At 45.3% G+C, this 15,960-nt stretch overlaps 2 protein-coding genes across 5 annotated transcripts in view; one reads left to right on the forward strand and one right to left on the reverse strand.

The window, feature by feature from the left end:
- Positions 1 to 32: 32 nt before the first annotated feature.
- BTG4 (BTG anti-proliferation factor 4) lies at positions 33 to 3,587 on the reverse strand. 2 transcript variants are annotated; one of them, XM_064634420.1, is made up of 6 exons: positions 3,448 to 3,584; positions 2,903 to 3,104; positions 2,034 to 2,171; positions 1,663 to 1,858; positions 1,070 to 1,209; positions 33 to 414 (listed from the first exon to the last, which is right to left on the reverse strand). In XM_064634420.1, the coding sequence occupies exons 2-6, from the start codon at positions 3,073 to 3,075 to the stop codon at positions 408 to 410; spliced, it is 654 nt and encodes a 217-aa protein (XP_064490490.1). In that variant the 5' UTR covers positions 3,076 to 3,104; positions 3,448 to 3,584; the 3' UTR covers positions 33 to 407. The 2 variants fall into 2 exon arrangements, with proteins under 2 accessions (XP_064490490.1, XP_064490489.1); XM_064634419.1 differs by lacking the exon at positions 33 to 414 and having other exon boundaries at positions 773 to 1,209; positions 3,448 to 3,587.
- Positions 3,588 to 12,014: 8,427 nt separating this feature from the next.
- Positions 12,015 to 15,960, forward strand: part of LAYN (layilin) — a 118,789-nt gene continuing 114,843 nt past the window's right edge. For 2 of the 3 annotated variants that reach the window (XR_010424994.1, XM_064634574.1), the window contains exons 1-2: positions 12,015 to 13,819; positions 14,729 to 14,752. Coding sequence is in view for 2 of the 3 variants with exons in the window: in XM_064634574.1 (XP_064490644.1) it covers positions 13,543 to 13,819; positions 14,729 to 14,752 (301 nt within the window). In the remaining variant the exon portion in view is untranslated. The remainder of the gene's footprint in view (positions 13,820 to 14,728; positions 14,753 to 15,960) is intronic. The other variant, XM_064634576.1, reaches the window with a different exon arrangement.

The following is a 15,960-nucleotide window of genomic DNA, read 5'->3' on the forward strand; positions in this document are numbered from 1 at the left end:
AAATATTGCTGCAAAAGCCCAGACTCAGAGTTTCCAGGAATAGAAGCAAAATACAGAATCACTCAGTTCTGCTCAGTGTCAAATGCATTATTTTTTAAACTGGTGGATCAATCTACAACATGTTGTGAAGTTCAGCTGAACAGTTACACTTTTCTCACTTTATGACACAGCAAAAGCTATAGATATAATTACCCCAAGTGACTGTATCTACACAATTACACACCAAGAGCAAGAAATATTATTTTCCACCACTGAAAACAACTTGCCCAGCCCAGACAACCTTTACTTGTCCTGGAGTCACCATATCTCAGCTCTCTCCCATACAGGAAGGCAGGTCCTGCACTGTCCAAGCCCAGCTCTGCTCTTAGGCTTGGGGAGACAGTCTCTCCTCCTCCCAAATTCAAGAGTCAAACCCTGAAACACATGAAACATTCAGTATTTGCTGATCAGTGAAGCATCACCACAGCCTCTGGTGCAGGTGAAAAGCAAGTGAGGGAAGAGCAGAGTCACTCAAGATCCTTCCTTCCCCCACCAGCACAGGGAAATTCAATAATTTCATGAGTCACTAAACACCCTCAACATTTCTGCTGGTGATATTTAGATCTCTGCTCACAACCCAGCTGTCCTTGCTGCCCCTGCCAGAAGGAAGCAAACTGTCCTTCAAAGCAACTTAGGGGCATGGGGTTTTTTTTTCTTCCTTAACTTGCTTGTGTTTCCACCAAAAAGGTTTTAAACTCCCTTCAGGGCACCAGTAGCAGATCAGATGGCTTTTATAAAAAAAATCATAAAATACTTTATTGATATTTGCATTTCCTTTTCAACTCACAAAAGGAGTCTCACATCAGCATTAATATAAACATTTAAAACCTCAGATAAAACCCCAGAAAAAAAACCAAACAGCTTCAGACACACAGAGCAAGAGAGGCAGGGATTAGAGACAGCGAGTGCTTTGTGTTTTGACCAAGTTTTGCAGTGCCAGCCCTTCATCCCATTCCACAGTCAGTGCTCCTAGAACAGCCTAAAGCAGGCACAGCCACGGATCTACCGCTTGGTGTTGACCCAGTGGTACCTGTCCACACGTGGCCCTGAGAAGGCAGCTGGGGGCCTGGAGACCCTGTGCTGGCCATGGTAGGAGCCATCAGCCAGGTAGGTCTTCCTGGGGGGATACAGGGACCAGGGCTGCGTGGGAGCCTTGTAGTAGTCACTGGACTGAAGAGCAAGAAACAGGATCGTGTTAAAAGTGTGTTTGGGGAAGAGGGGGGACAGTCTCTTGCATTCCCTCATGAGGAAGCCTAAGGAGCAGCTCCCAGCTCCTACAAAAAGCTCTATCCCATTCCCAGAATCACTTAGGTTGGGAAAAAAACCTCTAAGATATCAAAGTCCAGCCATCCCCCCAGTACTTCCAAGCCCACCACATCTAGAAGTCTCAAATCTCTCCCAGTCACAACATCACCACCACCCCAGGCAGCCTGTGGGGAAGAGGCTTCCCCAATATCCAACCTAAACCTTCCCTGGAGCAACTCAAGGCTGTCTCCTCTTGCCCTGTTGGTTTTGCCTCCATAGAACCTCCTCTGGAGAGCAAGAAGGTCCCCCCAAGCCTCCTTTTCTCCGGGCTGAGCCCTCCCTGAGCCAGAGCAGCAACATCACCCTGTGCTCACTCACCTGGTACACACTGTTGGGGTTGCTGACAGTAGGGATGGCTCTGGGCTCCCTGGGGAAGCTCTCCTCATCCGAGGAGCTGCCAGAGTGACAGTCCAGGGCTGCCCTCTCCACAGCATAGTTGATGAGCTGCGGCAGCTCGGGGTTCTCCTTCCCGTCGAAGCGCACGATGGTGAAGGGCTCGTTCTTCTCCCCGTACCTGGAAGGGACCGGAGGTGTGTGGTGCTGCTCTGCACAAGCAGGGACAGCTCTGAAGGGGCCAGCTGGCACCAGCAGGTGAGCAGGCCCTCAGATGTCAAGGCTCTTAACAGGCTCGAGTTGATGACCCTTGCCCAGAGCACCCGACGTGTATCGGCCACCCCTTCTGAGCTCACCTGCAGCTGACCTCGAAGGGGTCAACCCACACTGTCATCTCCTTGGGCAAACCGAGCTCCTTGAAGTCCACACCACTCTCCACACAGGCTTGCTCCAGCAGGGGCTCTCTGGCCTCGTGTTTGTTTATCCTGATGCACCTGGGTAAGAGCAAAGTGCAGGAGGATCTCAGACTGTGCTGCAGCTTGGCAAGCCCTGCTGCCACAGGAGCCCACTCAAAATCACTGCTGGTCTTCCCAACACACGGATCTCAGGCTGCACTGCAGCTTGGCAAGCCCTGCTGCTACAGGAGCACACTCAAAATCACTGCTGGTTTTCCCAACACACGGATCTCAGGCTGCACTGCAGCTTGGCAAGCCCTGCTGCCACAGGAGCACACTCAAAAATCACTGTTTGCTTTCCCAACACATTCAGCCTGGTGATGCAGGTCGTCCCTCAGAGCCCCAACCAGCAGCTCAGCCTAAGGAGCTGATTTATAAACTCGAACAAGGCTTTGTTTTAAGCCCATAAAGCACTGACTCACTTCATCAGTAGTTTATGAGAATTAAAGGCAGTTAGAACAACTCCAAAAGTCAAAAAGCATTTGAGTTCTGCTTCCAAGGAGTCAGAGGCTGCTTAAGGCACTTAGTGCATATTGTCCTGAGACTTCCACCTCAGTCTCCAGTCACACCTTCACAGGCACACACTGAAAAACAGGTGCACCTCCACCAGTTAATAACTCTTTTTCCCTTGAGCTTAACGGATAACCAAGTGGTTCCCTTGCAGTTTTGTATCATTTATTTCCAATTTAAGGCCTCCAGGGTACTCAGGACCCCTTGAACATCACACAAAGCCTCCATTCCCTCTCCTGTTCCATTGAGTGTCCTCTCACCTGTAGGCTTGTCCTCGGTTTGGGTTGTCCACATACCAGTGATTCTTGTACTTCTCAAGCAGGATGGCAGTCAGGCTGGCTGCAAATTTCTCTATTTTTTCCTTGCTCAGCTTATCTTCCCTTTTCACCAGCTTTGTGATGAAGAAGACCGTGGCAGCAATTTCATCTTTCATCTTAAATTGCAGCACACGAGGTGTTTCAGCTGTTGGACAGTCAGCAGTACAGATGAGACACTACACTAGAGAGATTTAATAACATTAAGGTACTATCAGGTTCCAAGAATAGATGCTGCAAAACCTGCACAAGCCAGGGCAGATAGAGCCTAGATAAGTCTGACTGCCAAACAAAGGATAAATTTAGTTTTGGGTATTGAAACCAATTCAGTGCATTACTAGAAGGCACTTGCACAAAGCCAGTTAACAGCCTATATAAAATATGAGTTTAAAATATAGTGCTACTTATTATATATCACATATAGGCAACAAGCAGCAGGACTTATAATTAATTACACAGCTCTTAAATACAAAGAAGACCAAAAGCATCACCTTTTCAGAGCAGAGCAGGCAAAAACCCAGGATACACTTTATAAACAGCTTCAAAGAGGCTCCAAGAAAACACCTCAAACACTATAAAAACTATTTGCACAGAAAGGAAAAGCCCCTCAGCTCCCCAAATCCTCCCTTTCTCTGGTGGGGTTTGCTCAGGCTTTATATAGGACAGGCAGTTGGGATGTAACAACACTCAGGTGTGCAGGGGGTTCAGGTGTGTGGCAGGACATTAACTAACTCTGCTTTCAAAGGCATTTCAGTCTGCTTGGCTTTATTCCAAAACCAGCTCCTGGTTTTTAGGGTTTATTTAGAGTATATTCAGTTGACTTGTCCCTCAGTCTGCCTCATAAACACCTGTGAAATACTGAAGTGAAATATTCACCGTGAGAAAAACCAGTGCCAGGTTTATTAATTGATTATTAGAATTGTGCTTGGCTGCTTCTGGCAGATTTAACTGCTTTCTATGTGAAACCCTCACATTTGGTATTGTTGATTTAGAAAACTGCATCATTCTGCATTTATCATGTCATCAATCTTCCTAATGATCTAATTATTATATGATCATATTAATGATCATATTATACATTATACATTATACATTATACATTATATATTATATATTATATATTATATATTATATTATATATTATATATTATATATTATATATTATATATTATATATTATATATTATATATTATATATTATATATTATATATTATATATTATTATTATTTTATATATATAATATATATTATTATAAGAAACATATTATAGATGTATTTAGTTTTTGAGTTGTTTCATGCTCTGTTTAAGAGCAGTTCCTCAGATGTGAGAGTTTAAAACTTCAGCCAGAGAAGAGCTGATGTTCCCTTTCCCTTCTGCTGCCTCAGGAAGTGGTGTCTGCAGTGTCAGGGACCAGGAACTGCCCAGACAAAAGACCAAATGAAGGCAAAAAGAGCTGAGTGGTTCATCTGGCTCCTGCTGGGGCTGCAGATGCTGTTCCAGGGCTCCCATTTCAGCCCTGGAGCAGATTGTGCTCCAAGACAAGGCAGGAGAAACACGGGCTGTGAAGGCACAGGTTGGCAGGAGGAGCCAGCTTTGCAGAAATGGGCCTTAAACCATGAATTTCGGGCTATTTCTGGGTTTCCTCTCTCTCCACTCACACAGTTCCTTGCTCTACAGTTTTTTTCTGCATCCCTCCAAAAAAAGATTCACTGAGGATTTTAGTAGAAACTCTGGTTTTAAGGAACGAGTAATAAAACACCAATATATAATAAAATTTTATAATATATAATACATAATATATAACATATAATATATAATATATAATATATAATATATAATATATAATATATAATATATAATATATAATATATAACATATAATAAATAATATAGTAGTATAAATATGATATAAATAGTATAAATACAGTATAAATATAGTATAAATATAGCATATATAGTATAACTATAGTATAAATATGGTATAAATAGTATAAATAAATATAATAGTATAAATAAAACTAATATAATAATATAGAAAACCAATATAATAATATAGAAATACACATAAATTACATGTACATATTATATGGACATATACATATATGTACATATTATATATACATATATGTACATATTATATATACATATACACATATATTATATATACATAAATAAACACATTATATATACATATATAATATACACATTATATATATAATATATATAATATGTATATATATAGATTATATATACATATACATATATTAAATACATATACATATATAAAATATATAAATATATATCAAATTATATAAAAATAATGTGTACTAAGTATATATAAATATATGGATAATATATAAAATAATTTATAAAAATAAATTCAAATAAAAAATTAATGAATGAAATATACAAATAATAAGTAATAAAAGAACTCCATATGTCTTCTCCTCCTTTGTCTCACGTATCAAAATACTTCCTTAACAAGTGGGGATCTTTCCCCAGCCACTCAAATGAGAGGGAACTCAAAGTCTGGGGTAGAAAATGAACCCTCAGAACAAGCCCTGGGCAGTGCCAGGGGAACAAAGAACCCCCCGTGCTGCGACCACAAGAGTTCCCTCATCATGTGCTCTGCTCCTGGGGGCTCGGGATGACACAGGAGGATTCTGTTCCCTGCACAAGCCCTGAGTCATCCCTTCCCTTTCCCATGGAGAAGAAGGAATAACATTGCCTGGGCCCTGCTTTTTTCTTTTTTATTTTGTTTTTTTTTTTGGTAGGACAACAGGAAACCACTGCTGAGCCCTGCCTGCAAGAATGTCCACACCACATTTTTCAGCCTCTTTCTAGGCAGTCTGAGCAGGGTTTTGCTCACTGCTGCCTGGCTGCATCCAGCACCAGAATTAGCTCTGGGCAACAGATGAACATTCTTGAGCAGGAAAACTGGCTTTTCGTGCCTCAGGCCTGAGTTTTGTGCCAGAGATTAAACTTGCTTTAAAAATGTCAGGGAGTTGATGGGTTGTTCTCTGATCTGAGTGGATTCCCTTGCAAGCACTGCAGGCCATGTTTCTTTGGTTTTTTTTAAAACTCTGCTGTGTGGTGGCACCCCAGAACAACAAAAATAAAAGTTCTCAGGGGACCCAAAATTTTTGATCACACAGATTTTGCTGCGGCGGAGAGAGAAGTGGGTGTTATAAAAATATAGAGGCAACTACCTCAGATCTGGGGGGGGTTTAACTCCACTGACAAAACTGGTGTCCAGGAAAAGAGCAGAGAGCAAGATTTGCCACCTACAAATGATGGACAATGCACAAAACTGTAATTTTTAAAGTTTTTCTCAATCCCAGGCACACAGATTGGGATGATGCTGTTTTTCCTGCCAAATCTTAGGAAGCTGCTGTTGAGTCTGATTTCTCTGACCTCATGCCATTTTTTCTCAGTATCAGATTATCATCTAATAAAATACGTGATCTCTCCCTATAAATCTTGTTTTCCTTTTATTCTTGAGTTATTCAGACTAAAATAACATTCTCACTGCAGAATTCTAGCAGGCATTGCAGGGAGTCCATCCTATGCCCCTGGAGTGAATGATTTGGTTGTGATTTCCATGTGGATCTGAGCCTGACACGGTTCAGCCTCAGGAATTACCCAGTTCCTGCCCTTTCCTCAATAAATACTGGTTTGGATCAGGAGGACACACGAGTGGATGGGACTTTGAAGCATCTGCTGCCTTCCTGCTTTCTCCAACATGCTCAGGCAGGCCCTGGGAGAGGGGGATTCTGTGCCAAAGGGGTGCAGGGACTGGATTCCACAAAGACAAACCTGAATCCCTCCACCACCCCTTTTGTTGGGTTATTTGTTCCCATGGCTCACACAATGAACTGCAGGTCAGCAGCAAACAAACTCCTCACCTGAGAAACCAGGTGCCACCATGCAGGCAGTCAGGCACTAAGGTGACATTTCCTGGGGGCTGGGAGGCAAAAATCAAGTTAAATTCTGCACATTTGCAGAGACAAACAGGGGGAAATTTAAGCAAAGCTCTTGGCAGTTCACCCAGTTGGCTCTAATTATTCAGGTGGTCATGGACACAGAGTTCTGAGAACTTTTAACTTGTTATTTTTGACATCATGCAGGAGTTCAAGCTTTTTGCTGTTAATGGCACAGAAACCAGAAGAGCAGGGAGCGTTTCTGGCTTCTCATTTCAGTGACCAGAAAACCTGGTTTAATTAGGTGGATTCATTGAACTCAAACCCTTCACAGTGCTGGCACTTGTCCCTGAGCTGAAGAAAACACGGCCCTGGGTGCTCTGTTTGGTTAATAACAGCTAAGAAACAAAATGCCTAAACCAAAATTGGCACAGTCCATGCCAATGTGAGACCTATTAAATAACAGCCAACAGATTGTGCTCCCCCTCCTTCCCAAACAGGAGGAGCATCCCAGCAGATTTAGCAAAAAGTTGGATGGCCAAGTGTTGTGAGTGATAAATGAGATAAATGAGGAGACAGTCGTGCCTCTGGTTAAATATTATGCTGTCGGGTTTTAATCCTTATTAGGAAAAGAAAGAAGCCAAACCACTAAAAGCCACTGCAGCACAAAGTGCCTGGACATTCATGGGGCTGATCCAGAGCTCCCTGAACCCAGGGGAAATCTGTCCAAAGACTTCAGTGGGATTCAGCTCAGGCCCCTAACCCGGCGCAGGAATTCTTGGCCAGATTAAATGCTTGGTCTCCTGGGTGCCCAGGCAAGCCCAGGCATGAGCTGTGAGTGTCTCCAGTGACTGCAGGCCAGGAGCAAACACTGTTTCCCCACACACTCCCTGGCAGGAGTCAGCCCTGCAGAATTTTTTTGCACTTTTCTTGCTTTAAAGGCTTGAGGACGTGGAAATAATGAAACCCAGAGCAGCTCTATGGGAGCAAATCTTCCCCCTGCAAGCCACTTGATCTCTGGGGGTGAGGGATGCCAGACAGCTCCTCCAGGTGAGCAGCTGAAGTTCACAACTGTTGCTACAAAGATCAGTAAACCTGAGTGATTCCCATATGGAAGAACATCCAAGGTGGCAATCTGCTTAGAGAAAAGCAGAGTGCATTTGTTTTGTCTGCCCTGATCACACTCAGAAACATCAGAGGAACACAGCACCTATTTGGTTGACTGTGCCATTACTCAGAGAGCAGAGAAACCTCATATCTGGATGTTACAAACCTACACCTTTACTTAAATCTCTGGGCAGAGAGTTATTTTTGACTGGAACAAACCAGAAACTGAAGGCACAAATTTTTTTATGTGTCTGAGTACCACATATTGCTAGAATTTAAGATCATCAGTCTTGAGTGACTTAAAAAATTAAAAAAACCTTAAAAAAGAGAAATACTGGTGTTGGTTTAGGATGTTTCAAAATTGAATAACAAGGGAAAGACTGCAAAGGTACCTGGGATTATCTTATGGAGTCTAAGAGCTCTTGTCATAGCCCCCTAAATTTTACTTCTGATGTAGTCAGGTGTTGATGTCTGTTCTTTCTTCTTCCCTGTTTGCATGCCATGATTTTCAGAGGGAGGGAGAGATGCATTGGGCTGAGCAGGTCAAGGGCAAGCAAACAGAAATGGCTTTGGGTAGACCCCCAAAAAATAGGGAGAGAGGTGAAGAAAGTCAAAACTGGGTGAAGTGGTTCAGCCTGTGCCTCCCACTGCAGCACGGGGCATTCATCCCTCGGAGCTGTTGGGCACTTTTGGGGCCTCCTGGTGTGGCTAAAAGCAGGCTGAAGCCCCAGTGCCCACATATGAGCCCAGAGGGACGTGGCTGGAGTGCCACAAGTGACGCCACAGGTGACACCAGAGCCCTGACCACCCTCACCTGGAGCCTCACGGGGGCCAGGGCGGAAAACCCGTGTTGGCTCTGCCCATGGAAACCTCCCGTGCAACAAAACTGCCCCTGGCCAGGGCCACCTGCCCGGCCCAGGGGACAGCCAGTCCCCTGCACCAGCCCTGCCTGGGTGGCCATGGTGACAGAGTGTACACAGAGGGCGTGGGGCTGACCCACGGCACGGGCTGGGGACACTCCGACCCGCGGGAAGAGCCGGGACACTCCTCGGGAACCATCCCCAGGGAATGTCTGCCAGGAGCACCCGCTGGGGGCTCGGGGTGAAATCCAGAGGGAAGCAGCTCTCCATTTCTCCCTTTCCATCACGTCTTTCTCAGCATTTCATTCCAAGTGCAGGATGACTGCAAGGTAAGCTGCCTGGGGGTAAGTCCTGACTTCCTTTTGTGCATTTTAACACCGAGGTGTTCATGGGTGAAGGCTGGCAAAGTTGATTAATTTGCAGGCAAACTTATCCTTGTCACCTCACAGACTCTGTCTCATTCCTTATTTAGCTTGATAAATCTCCATAAAATTGTTTTATCCCGTTATTAATTGCATACACATCTGATAGACACAGGGCATAATTGATTCTAACTCCTTGCAGAATTGATTCTCACTCCTTGCAGAATTGATTCTCACTCATAGAACTGATTCTAACTCCTTGCAGAATTGACTCTCACTCCTTACACACACTCAGTGTGCTCTGCAGAGCAGATTTACTGATTTCTTTAGCTACCACAAATTAGTGCAAAAGGTTGGAGTGGCCTCCTGACAGCATGATCCGTGTTCCTGTATTTTTTTGGGGGGGAACTAGTGAAATTCTGTCATCCCGAAAACCTTTGAATGGCAATTGCATGAATCCCAAATTACAGCACGTTAACCCAGCTGCCCAGCTACAAACCAGATGTGATGTTATTCACACTGATTATTTTATCTTGACCCAAAATTGCAGCTGCATTTGGCTTTCCACCTCTGGACACAGCTCCCAGCAAGGACTCCATGCCAAGGTTTTCTCCATTGTGGTGCAGGGTAATAATTTATATTTTAGTATTTGCTTTGTCTTTGCACTCTTGAAATTATCTTTGTGTTGCATTCATTGCAGTTTTAATTATTAAGCACAATTAATTTGTGGTATAAAGACTTTGTATTTAGTAGAATAAGGGTGATATGACCAATGTTTTGATTATTGTCAATTCCTTGCTATTCTAAAAGCAAGAGTATATTTATATAATTATTGGCAGTGCTTTCTTTTTGTTCTAGGTTTGGATTCCATGAGCCTCTGAGCAGTGCTTGGTTTGTAGGCAGTGTAATTAGCTGATTGTACCCCCTGCTCCACAATCACTAACTCCACTGCCATCAAAACAAGGCACAGGATTCCCTGCTCCGACCTCAGGCCAGAAAACTGCACCACAAATCCTCCTCACCCTTACTCCCAGTGCAAAATTAGTAATATTTATTCATTTGCAGCTTTATTTCCAGAATTTTACCTGTCCAACAGAATTGTATGTTGATGGTATCAAGTGAAATCTTAGTTTTCCTGAAGCTGGTGCTAAAATCCTTGGGAGTTTTCCTGGACCTGTGTGTTGTGTTTAAATTGATTATCTTAATTGCTTATGCCCCAAGACTGGACTAAGAATTTATCTTGGTTGCATCCTTCAGGGTATTGGGAAAAAAAATTGTCTATACTTTTCATGTTTTATTTAACAACTCAGTAAGTGAAGGGGGGTTTTAAGCAATGATTAAATATTAAACTCGCTGGATGGATAAGTGATTTTTACTCTGACCACTTGGCTTAACCTTCAGGAATTTCAATAACAGTGCTGGAACCTGCTGTGGGAGGGTTGGTTTTTTTTTTAAACAAAACCCCAGTTTTCATCCAAGTAGGGGTTGGAAGGCTTTCCATCAGCCTGGTTGCCAGGCAGTGTAGTTAGCTGATTGCCCAAAGCAACAATCACTAGCCACACAGCCAGGTAAAAAGGTGTGCAGGATCAGCTCCGTGGAAATCGGGCACGTGGGAATTCCGGAGGCACGAGGCAGCCTGACCTCCTTGCAAAGGGATCAGCAGGACAGGGACTCAGGCAAGGGAAAAGTGCTGCATTCCTGTCCCAGCAGGAGCCCCCAGTTGTACTGGGGGCTGCACTGGTTTGCTCACAGGACACTGGAAACCAGGAGGACAAAATAAAGGGGGTTTTCTCCTCCCCCTTGGCAGCCCTCAGCCCCCATCCTGACCCTGCTCCTCTCTCACAGCCTCTGTTCTCACATTTCCCTCCATTTATTCCCCTTGAACAAATAAAATTGAGGCCTGTGGTGGCAACTCTTTGGGGGCTCGAGCCTGAACCTGAGTGAAAAAGTCCTGAAGGCAGAAACTTCTGCTGGAGCCTCTGGAAAATCAGTGTTCCCCCCAGACATCAACACAATTCACAGGAGCAAAGGAAGCTAAGACAACCACCACGAAGTTCTGAGATAACATTTCCAGCCTGACTCTGCAATTTTTTTTTCTTTCTTTCTCTTTTTTTTTTTTTTCTTTTCTAATTTTAGTCAAGTCTTCCCCGTTTTTACTGAAAAGCCTGCAGCCTGGGGGTGGGCAGCAGGCCAGACAAGAGCAATCTGTGAGAGGTGCAGAGAGGTGCTGAGCTCTGCAAGTCTTTCCTGCAAGTCAGCAAACCCTCCTTTCCCTATTAACAATTCCAAAAGGCATCCCATCCATTACCATCAATTAGTCTGCTTTCTGAATTCTGGCTGGAGCCAGCAACAGTTCCCTGAATCTTACATTCTTTTTTAATTTTTCTTTTTTTTTTTTGAAATCAGTAACAATAGATGAGAGCCAGGGTTTGCAGCCATAGAGGTGACTGATTGATTGCACTGAATAAATCACTTTGTACAACTGCAAGCCTCACATAAGTCTAAAAGAAATTAAAATGAATGCACTGAGTGAGATAAGAATAATGTTCAGATTATTATCAGCCATAGGTGTCACACAGTGCTCAAATCCAGACTTCAGGCTTGATCCAGAGGGGCTGTTCCTGCATCCCTGGAAGCTCTGCTGTCTCCACAGTGGTGCAGGGACAGGGGATTATCCAAAAAATTCCCTAAGCAAGGAGGATCCTGTAGGCTGTGGGACACTGGAAGTCCAGCCCAGACAGCAGGAAGCAAAAAGTGCATGAGGTAAATGAAGTTTAGGCCAGCTAAATATACTTATTGGACAATGTCTGATTTTTTCATGGCTGTCTCGAGGTTTTTATCCCCTGAAAACACTAAAACTCAGTTTATAACAAAGTTATGAAACTGGCTGCTCTGCTCCCTAAAAAGCTCTCGGAAACTTAATTTGAGCAATCAAAGGAAGAACTCCATGTAGGGATTTTTATTATTATCAGTACTGAACTCCAGATTTACTGACATACAGTGGTTTGCCTTGGCCTGGCCGGATGTTTATCAGGAGAATAAAATCCAGGAGTAAGAGGGTTGAATTAAATTAATGCTCTTCTTTCCTTCTGCTGTAACTCCCAAGATACAAAGCAGCGATAAATGAGTTGAAGGTTAAACATCTGTCCTTCTGAAGAACTATATATCTGAATTAATACAATTTCATTGCTCAGTTGTAGAGAGTAGAACTGAAATTTTCAAGCTGATGAGTGCAGTGATTTGAGAAATAACTTGGAAAACAAGATTTCAAAGGACCCTTTCAGAAATGACGTATTCATTTTAGACATAAAAGCCTCCTTTCTTCTTCCTTCTTATTTAAGCTTTTAAGTTGGTTCATATGAAGTACCTCCTCTTCTCAAAGTTTATTAAAATGCTGAACCCAGACTCTCTGGTCTGCCCAAATTCTATGCATTTAAAGCTGGGTCTGCTTTTTATTTCCCTCAGTCTAAATAGTCAGGTCCTATCTGGGGGAGGGGGGAAAGATGTTCTGGATATTATTGTCATTATTATTGCAATGACTACTCAGTTTTATCCTATACTAATATATATTAAGATATGGACATTAAAAGGCTGAAAGCCTGCTGCTTTTGTTCTGTACTTTACTTTCTATATATTTTCCATTTTTTTCTAAATATTAAGAGAAGGAGGTGGAAGCTTTGACATTTTCCTTGATCTTGCTTTAATTCAGGTTGGAATTCTGAAAGTCAGGGAGAAGACCAGTTGACAAAGTGTTTCCACATGTCTGAAAGGGCCAGGAAATGTCACAAAGGCTGTTCCTGTTTCACAGACACGACCCAGGCTGCAAAGCCATGGCCTGAGCTCAGCTCCAACACTGAGATCCCTGACTTCTGGTGACCTGGAGTGGGCTGTGCTCGTGGTATTTTAAAGGATTTTCCTCTATTTAAAATACTGATTTCAGAAGGAGCTTCTCCAACTGAGCTCCCAAGAGCGGGTCTAGGTTTGAAATACATAAAAACCATTAATCTCTGATTTTAAAGAAAGCACCGATCCCGGTGCTCTGTCCTGCAAAAACCCCCTTGGAGCCAGAAAATCCGTGGATGGAGAACGCTGCAGGAAACAGGTGCGGAGCAGCTTCCCGGCCACCAGGAAACGGGCTGGGGGGGTCGGGAACATTTGAAGCGGAGCCCCCGTGCTCTGTGCCCGCTCCCGGAGCGCTTTCCCGAGGGCAGCCGCGCATCCTCAGCCCGGGGAGGATGCGCCCCTGGCCGGGTCTGGCTCTGCCTGCGGGGGCGGCTCCCCACGGCCTGGGGGGAGTGTGGGACAGGTATAAAAGCGGGCGGGGGAACACGCGGAGGGATGAAGAGTTCGGAGCGGGGAAGGAGGGAGGGAAAGCAGCGGGCGGAGCGGAGAGAGGAGGCGCATCCCGAGCCCGGGCGGTGCCGCTTCCCGAGCGCAGGGGCTGAGCCGAGCCCGCTGGCCCGGAGCCCGAGGAGGGGAGGGAAGGAGGGAAGGAGGAGGTGCCGGTGCCGGCTCCCTGCCGTCCCCTCGGGCCGCGGATTTGGGGCGATGCTCGCGGCCGCGGCGCTGTGCGCGGCCGCGCTGGGCTGCGCGGCGGGGGCGCGGCTGCTCAGCGGTAAGAGAGGGGTTGCGGGGGGTCGCGGGGGGGTTGCCCGGCGCTGGGATCGCCCCCCTGGCACGGAGAGGGAGCTCCGGCTCTGCTGCCGCTCGCCCCTGGCGCTGGGAGGGTCGGGATGCGCGGGAATGTCGCGACACGGGGAGGATGCGGATGCGGATGTGGGGGGAAGGTTGGGCTTGGTGGGCTTGGTCTGCAACTCCCTCGGGAGGGGCAGAGGAGGGACAGGCCTTGAGATCTGCTCTGGGTGACCAGGGACAGGACCCCAGGGAATGACTGGAGCTGTGTCAGGGCAGGGCAGGGTCAGGTTGGATCTCAGGAAAAGGTTCTTCCCCCAGAGGGTGGTTGGGCACTGCCCAGGCTCCCCAGGGCAGTGGGCACAGCCCCAAGGCTGCCAGAGCTCAAGATGATCCTCTCAGACTCTTGGGGGTGGTCCTGTGCAGGGATAAGTGTTGGACTCAATGGTTCTTGTGCATCTCTTCCAGCTCAGCCTGTTCTGGGATTCTGTCCCTTCCAACTTTCGTGACTCTGTGATTTTCCCTGCCCTGCCCTGGGGAGCTCACTGGAGTCAGCAGACTTTGGGGCAGATCCCGTCTAGGCAGTGAGGAGATAAGGGGAAAATACAAGGAACCCTTTCAGCACTGCTTACAGCTACAGAGACAGCATGCCCTGTAACTCAAACCCTCTTTGGGATCCCAAAGAGCAGTAATCAGACATCAACTACAGTAGATTTTTCCTTAGCTGAAAGTAATGGCTGATGAGGCAGAGATTTTTCTGCCAGTAAGTGGAAAAAAATTGCATTTGTGTATCAGAAAGACCCTGAGTGCAGCTTGTGACAGTATTTGTAGACAGTGAAGCTTTTTTAATAACAATGTGCTGTCTGTGTTTTTCTCATGCCTTTCACAACAGCAGTGGACATATCCCTCAGAAGAGGTAAGGGGGCTTTCCCTGTCTCACCAAGCCTGGATGAGTGTAAAGTTCCCAAGAGAAATACAGGTTATGCCAGAAATGTATTCTCTAATACTGCAGTTGTAGTAAAAAACTGTTCCTGTTGTAACTCCCGTGTAAAGTGTTAACAGACTGATTCTGACTAGTTAACTGTTCAAAAATTCCCCTATGAAAGGTCTTTAAACTCTCACTCTTACAGTGCTCATGTAGGAATACAGAAGAATAAAGCAAAGCCAGCAAATAACCCACGGAGGGGTTTATAATGACCTGTCCTCTCATCCTGTTTGTTCTGAGCACGTTACAAATGTTGCTGAATGTTTTCCTTCTGTGCAGACACGTAGGTTAGCAGATTGTGTCTGCAGAGAAATATTTACTGAGCAGAACAAAACTGTTTGTTTCCACAGTCTAAATATTGGGACTGTTGTGCTGAGGAACGCAGGAGTGCCTGGAGTCAGACGATGTGTCTGTTCACTTTGATCTCCCCTTGTAACCAAAATAAGCTTGTGCTGCTTCTGCATGAGAAAGTTCTTGGCTTCTGACAGCCTGAAAGCAGACACTGTTTCCTTCCTGGGCAGTCAGAAGCACCACCCAGAGCAGAGGGAACTGGGCTGGGGGAACTGTCTTGTTTGCCCCGGTAGAGACACTGAAAACTGGAAGAGTAAGTGTAGGTGGGAGAATGGGAAGGAATCCTTCCCTGGGAGGGTGGGGAGGCCCTGGCACAGGTTGCCCAGAGAAGCTGTGGCTGCCCCATCCCTGGAAGTGTCCCAGGCCAGGTTGGAGCAACCTGGGCTAGTGGAAGGTGTCCCTGCCTGTGGCAGAGGGTGGGACTGGGTGAGCTTTCAGATCTTTTCCAACTCAACCCATTCCATAACTGCAATATACACTCCATGGAACTATTACATACTCCTTGGAAAATAAATTCTTGCTGCTTCTGCTTGTGTAAGGGAATCTCTGATTTTAGCTGCTTAATTCCTTAAAAATAACAATAAATTTTAAAAATCCTCTTTGAACTCCTGCAAGGGAGCTCTGTTGTGAAAATGCTGCATATGTGAGCTTGCTGTCTGGCACAGCATTGCTTCTCTGGGAGGAACTCCCAGGATCTGGAACTCACAGAAAAATCGTGAGGGAGCTGAGAAGAGCAGGACATGAAAGGACAGTGCTAAAAACTGTTTGATGCACTAAGAAAAGCTTGG

This window comes from Pseudopipra pipra, chromosome 23 (genome assembly GCF_036250125.1).
Source record: "Pseudopipra pipra isolate bDixPip1 chromosome 23, bDixPip1.hap1, whole genome shotgun sequence".
In the NCBI taxonomy this organism is placed as follows: Eukaryota; Metazoa; Chordata; class Aves; order Passeriformes; family Pipridae; genus Pseudopipra; species Pseudopipra pipra.

Excerpts from the sequence above, each read along its gene's own strand:
- BTG4 (XM_064634419.1), bottom strand. The coding sequence starts at position 3,075 with ATGAAAGATGAAATTGCTGCCACGGTCTTCTTCATCACAAAGCTGGTG. Across the intron at positions 1,859-2,033 it reads CCCTTCGAGGTCAGCTGCAG|GTACGGGGAGAAGAACGAGC; the intron begins GTGAGCTCAGAA and ends GGTCCCTTCCAG. Across the intron at positions 1,210-1,662 it reads ACCCCAACAGTGTGTACCAG|TCCAGTGACTACTACAAGGC; the intron begins GTGAGTGAGCAC and ends CTTGCTCTTCAG.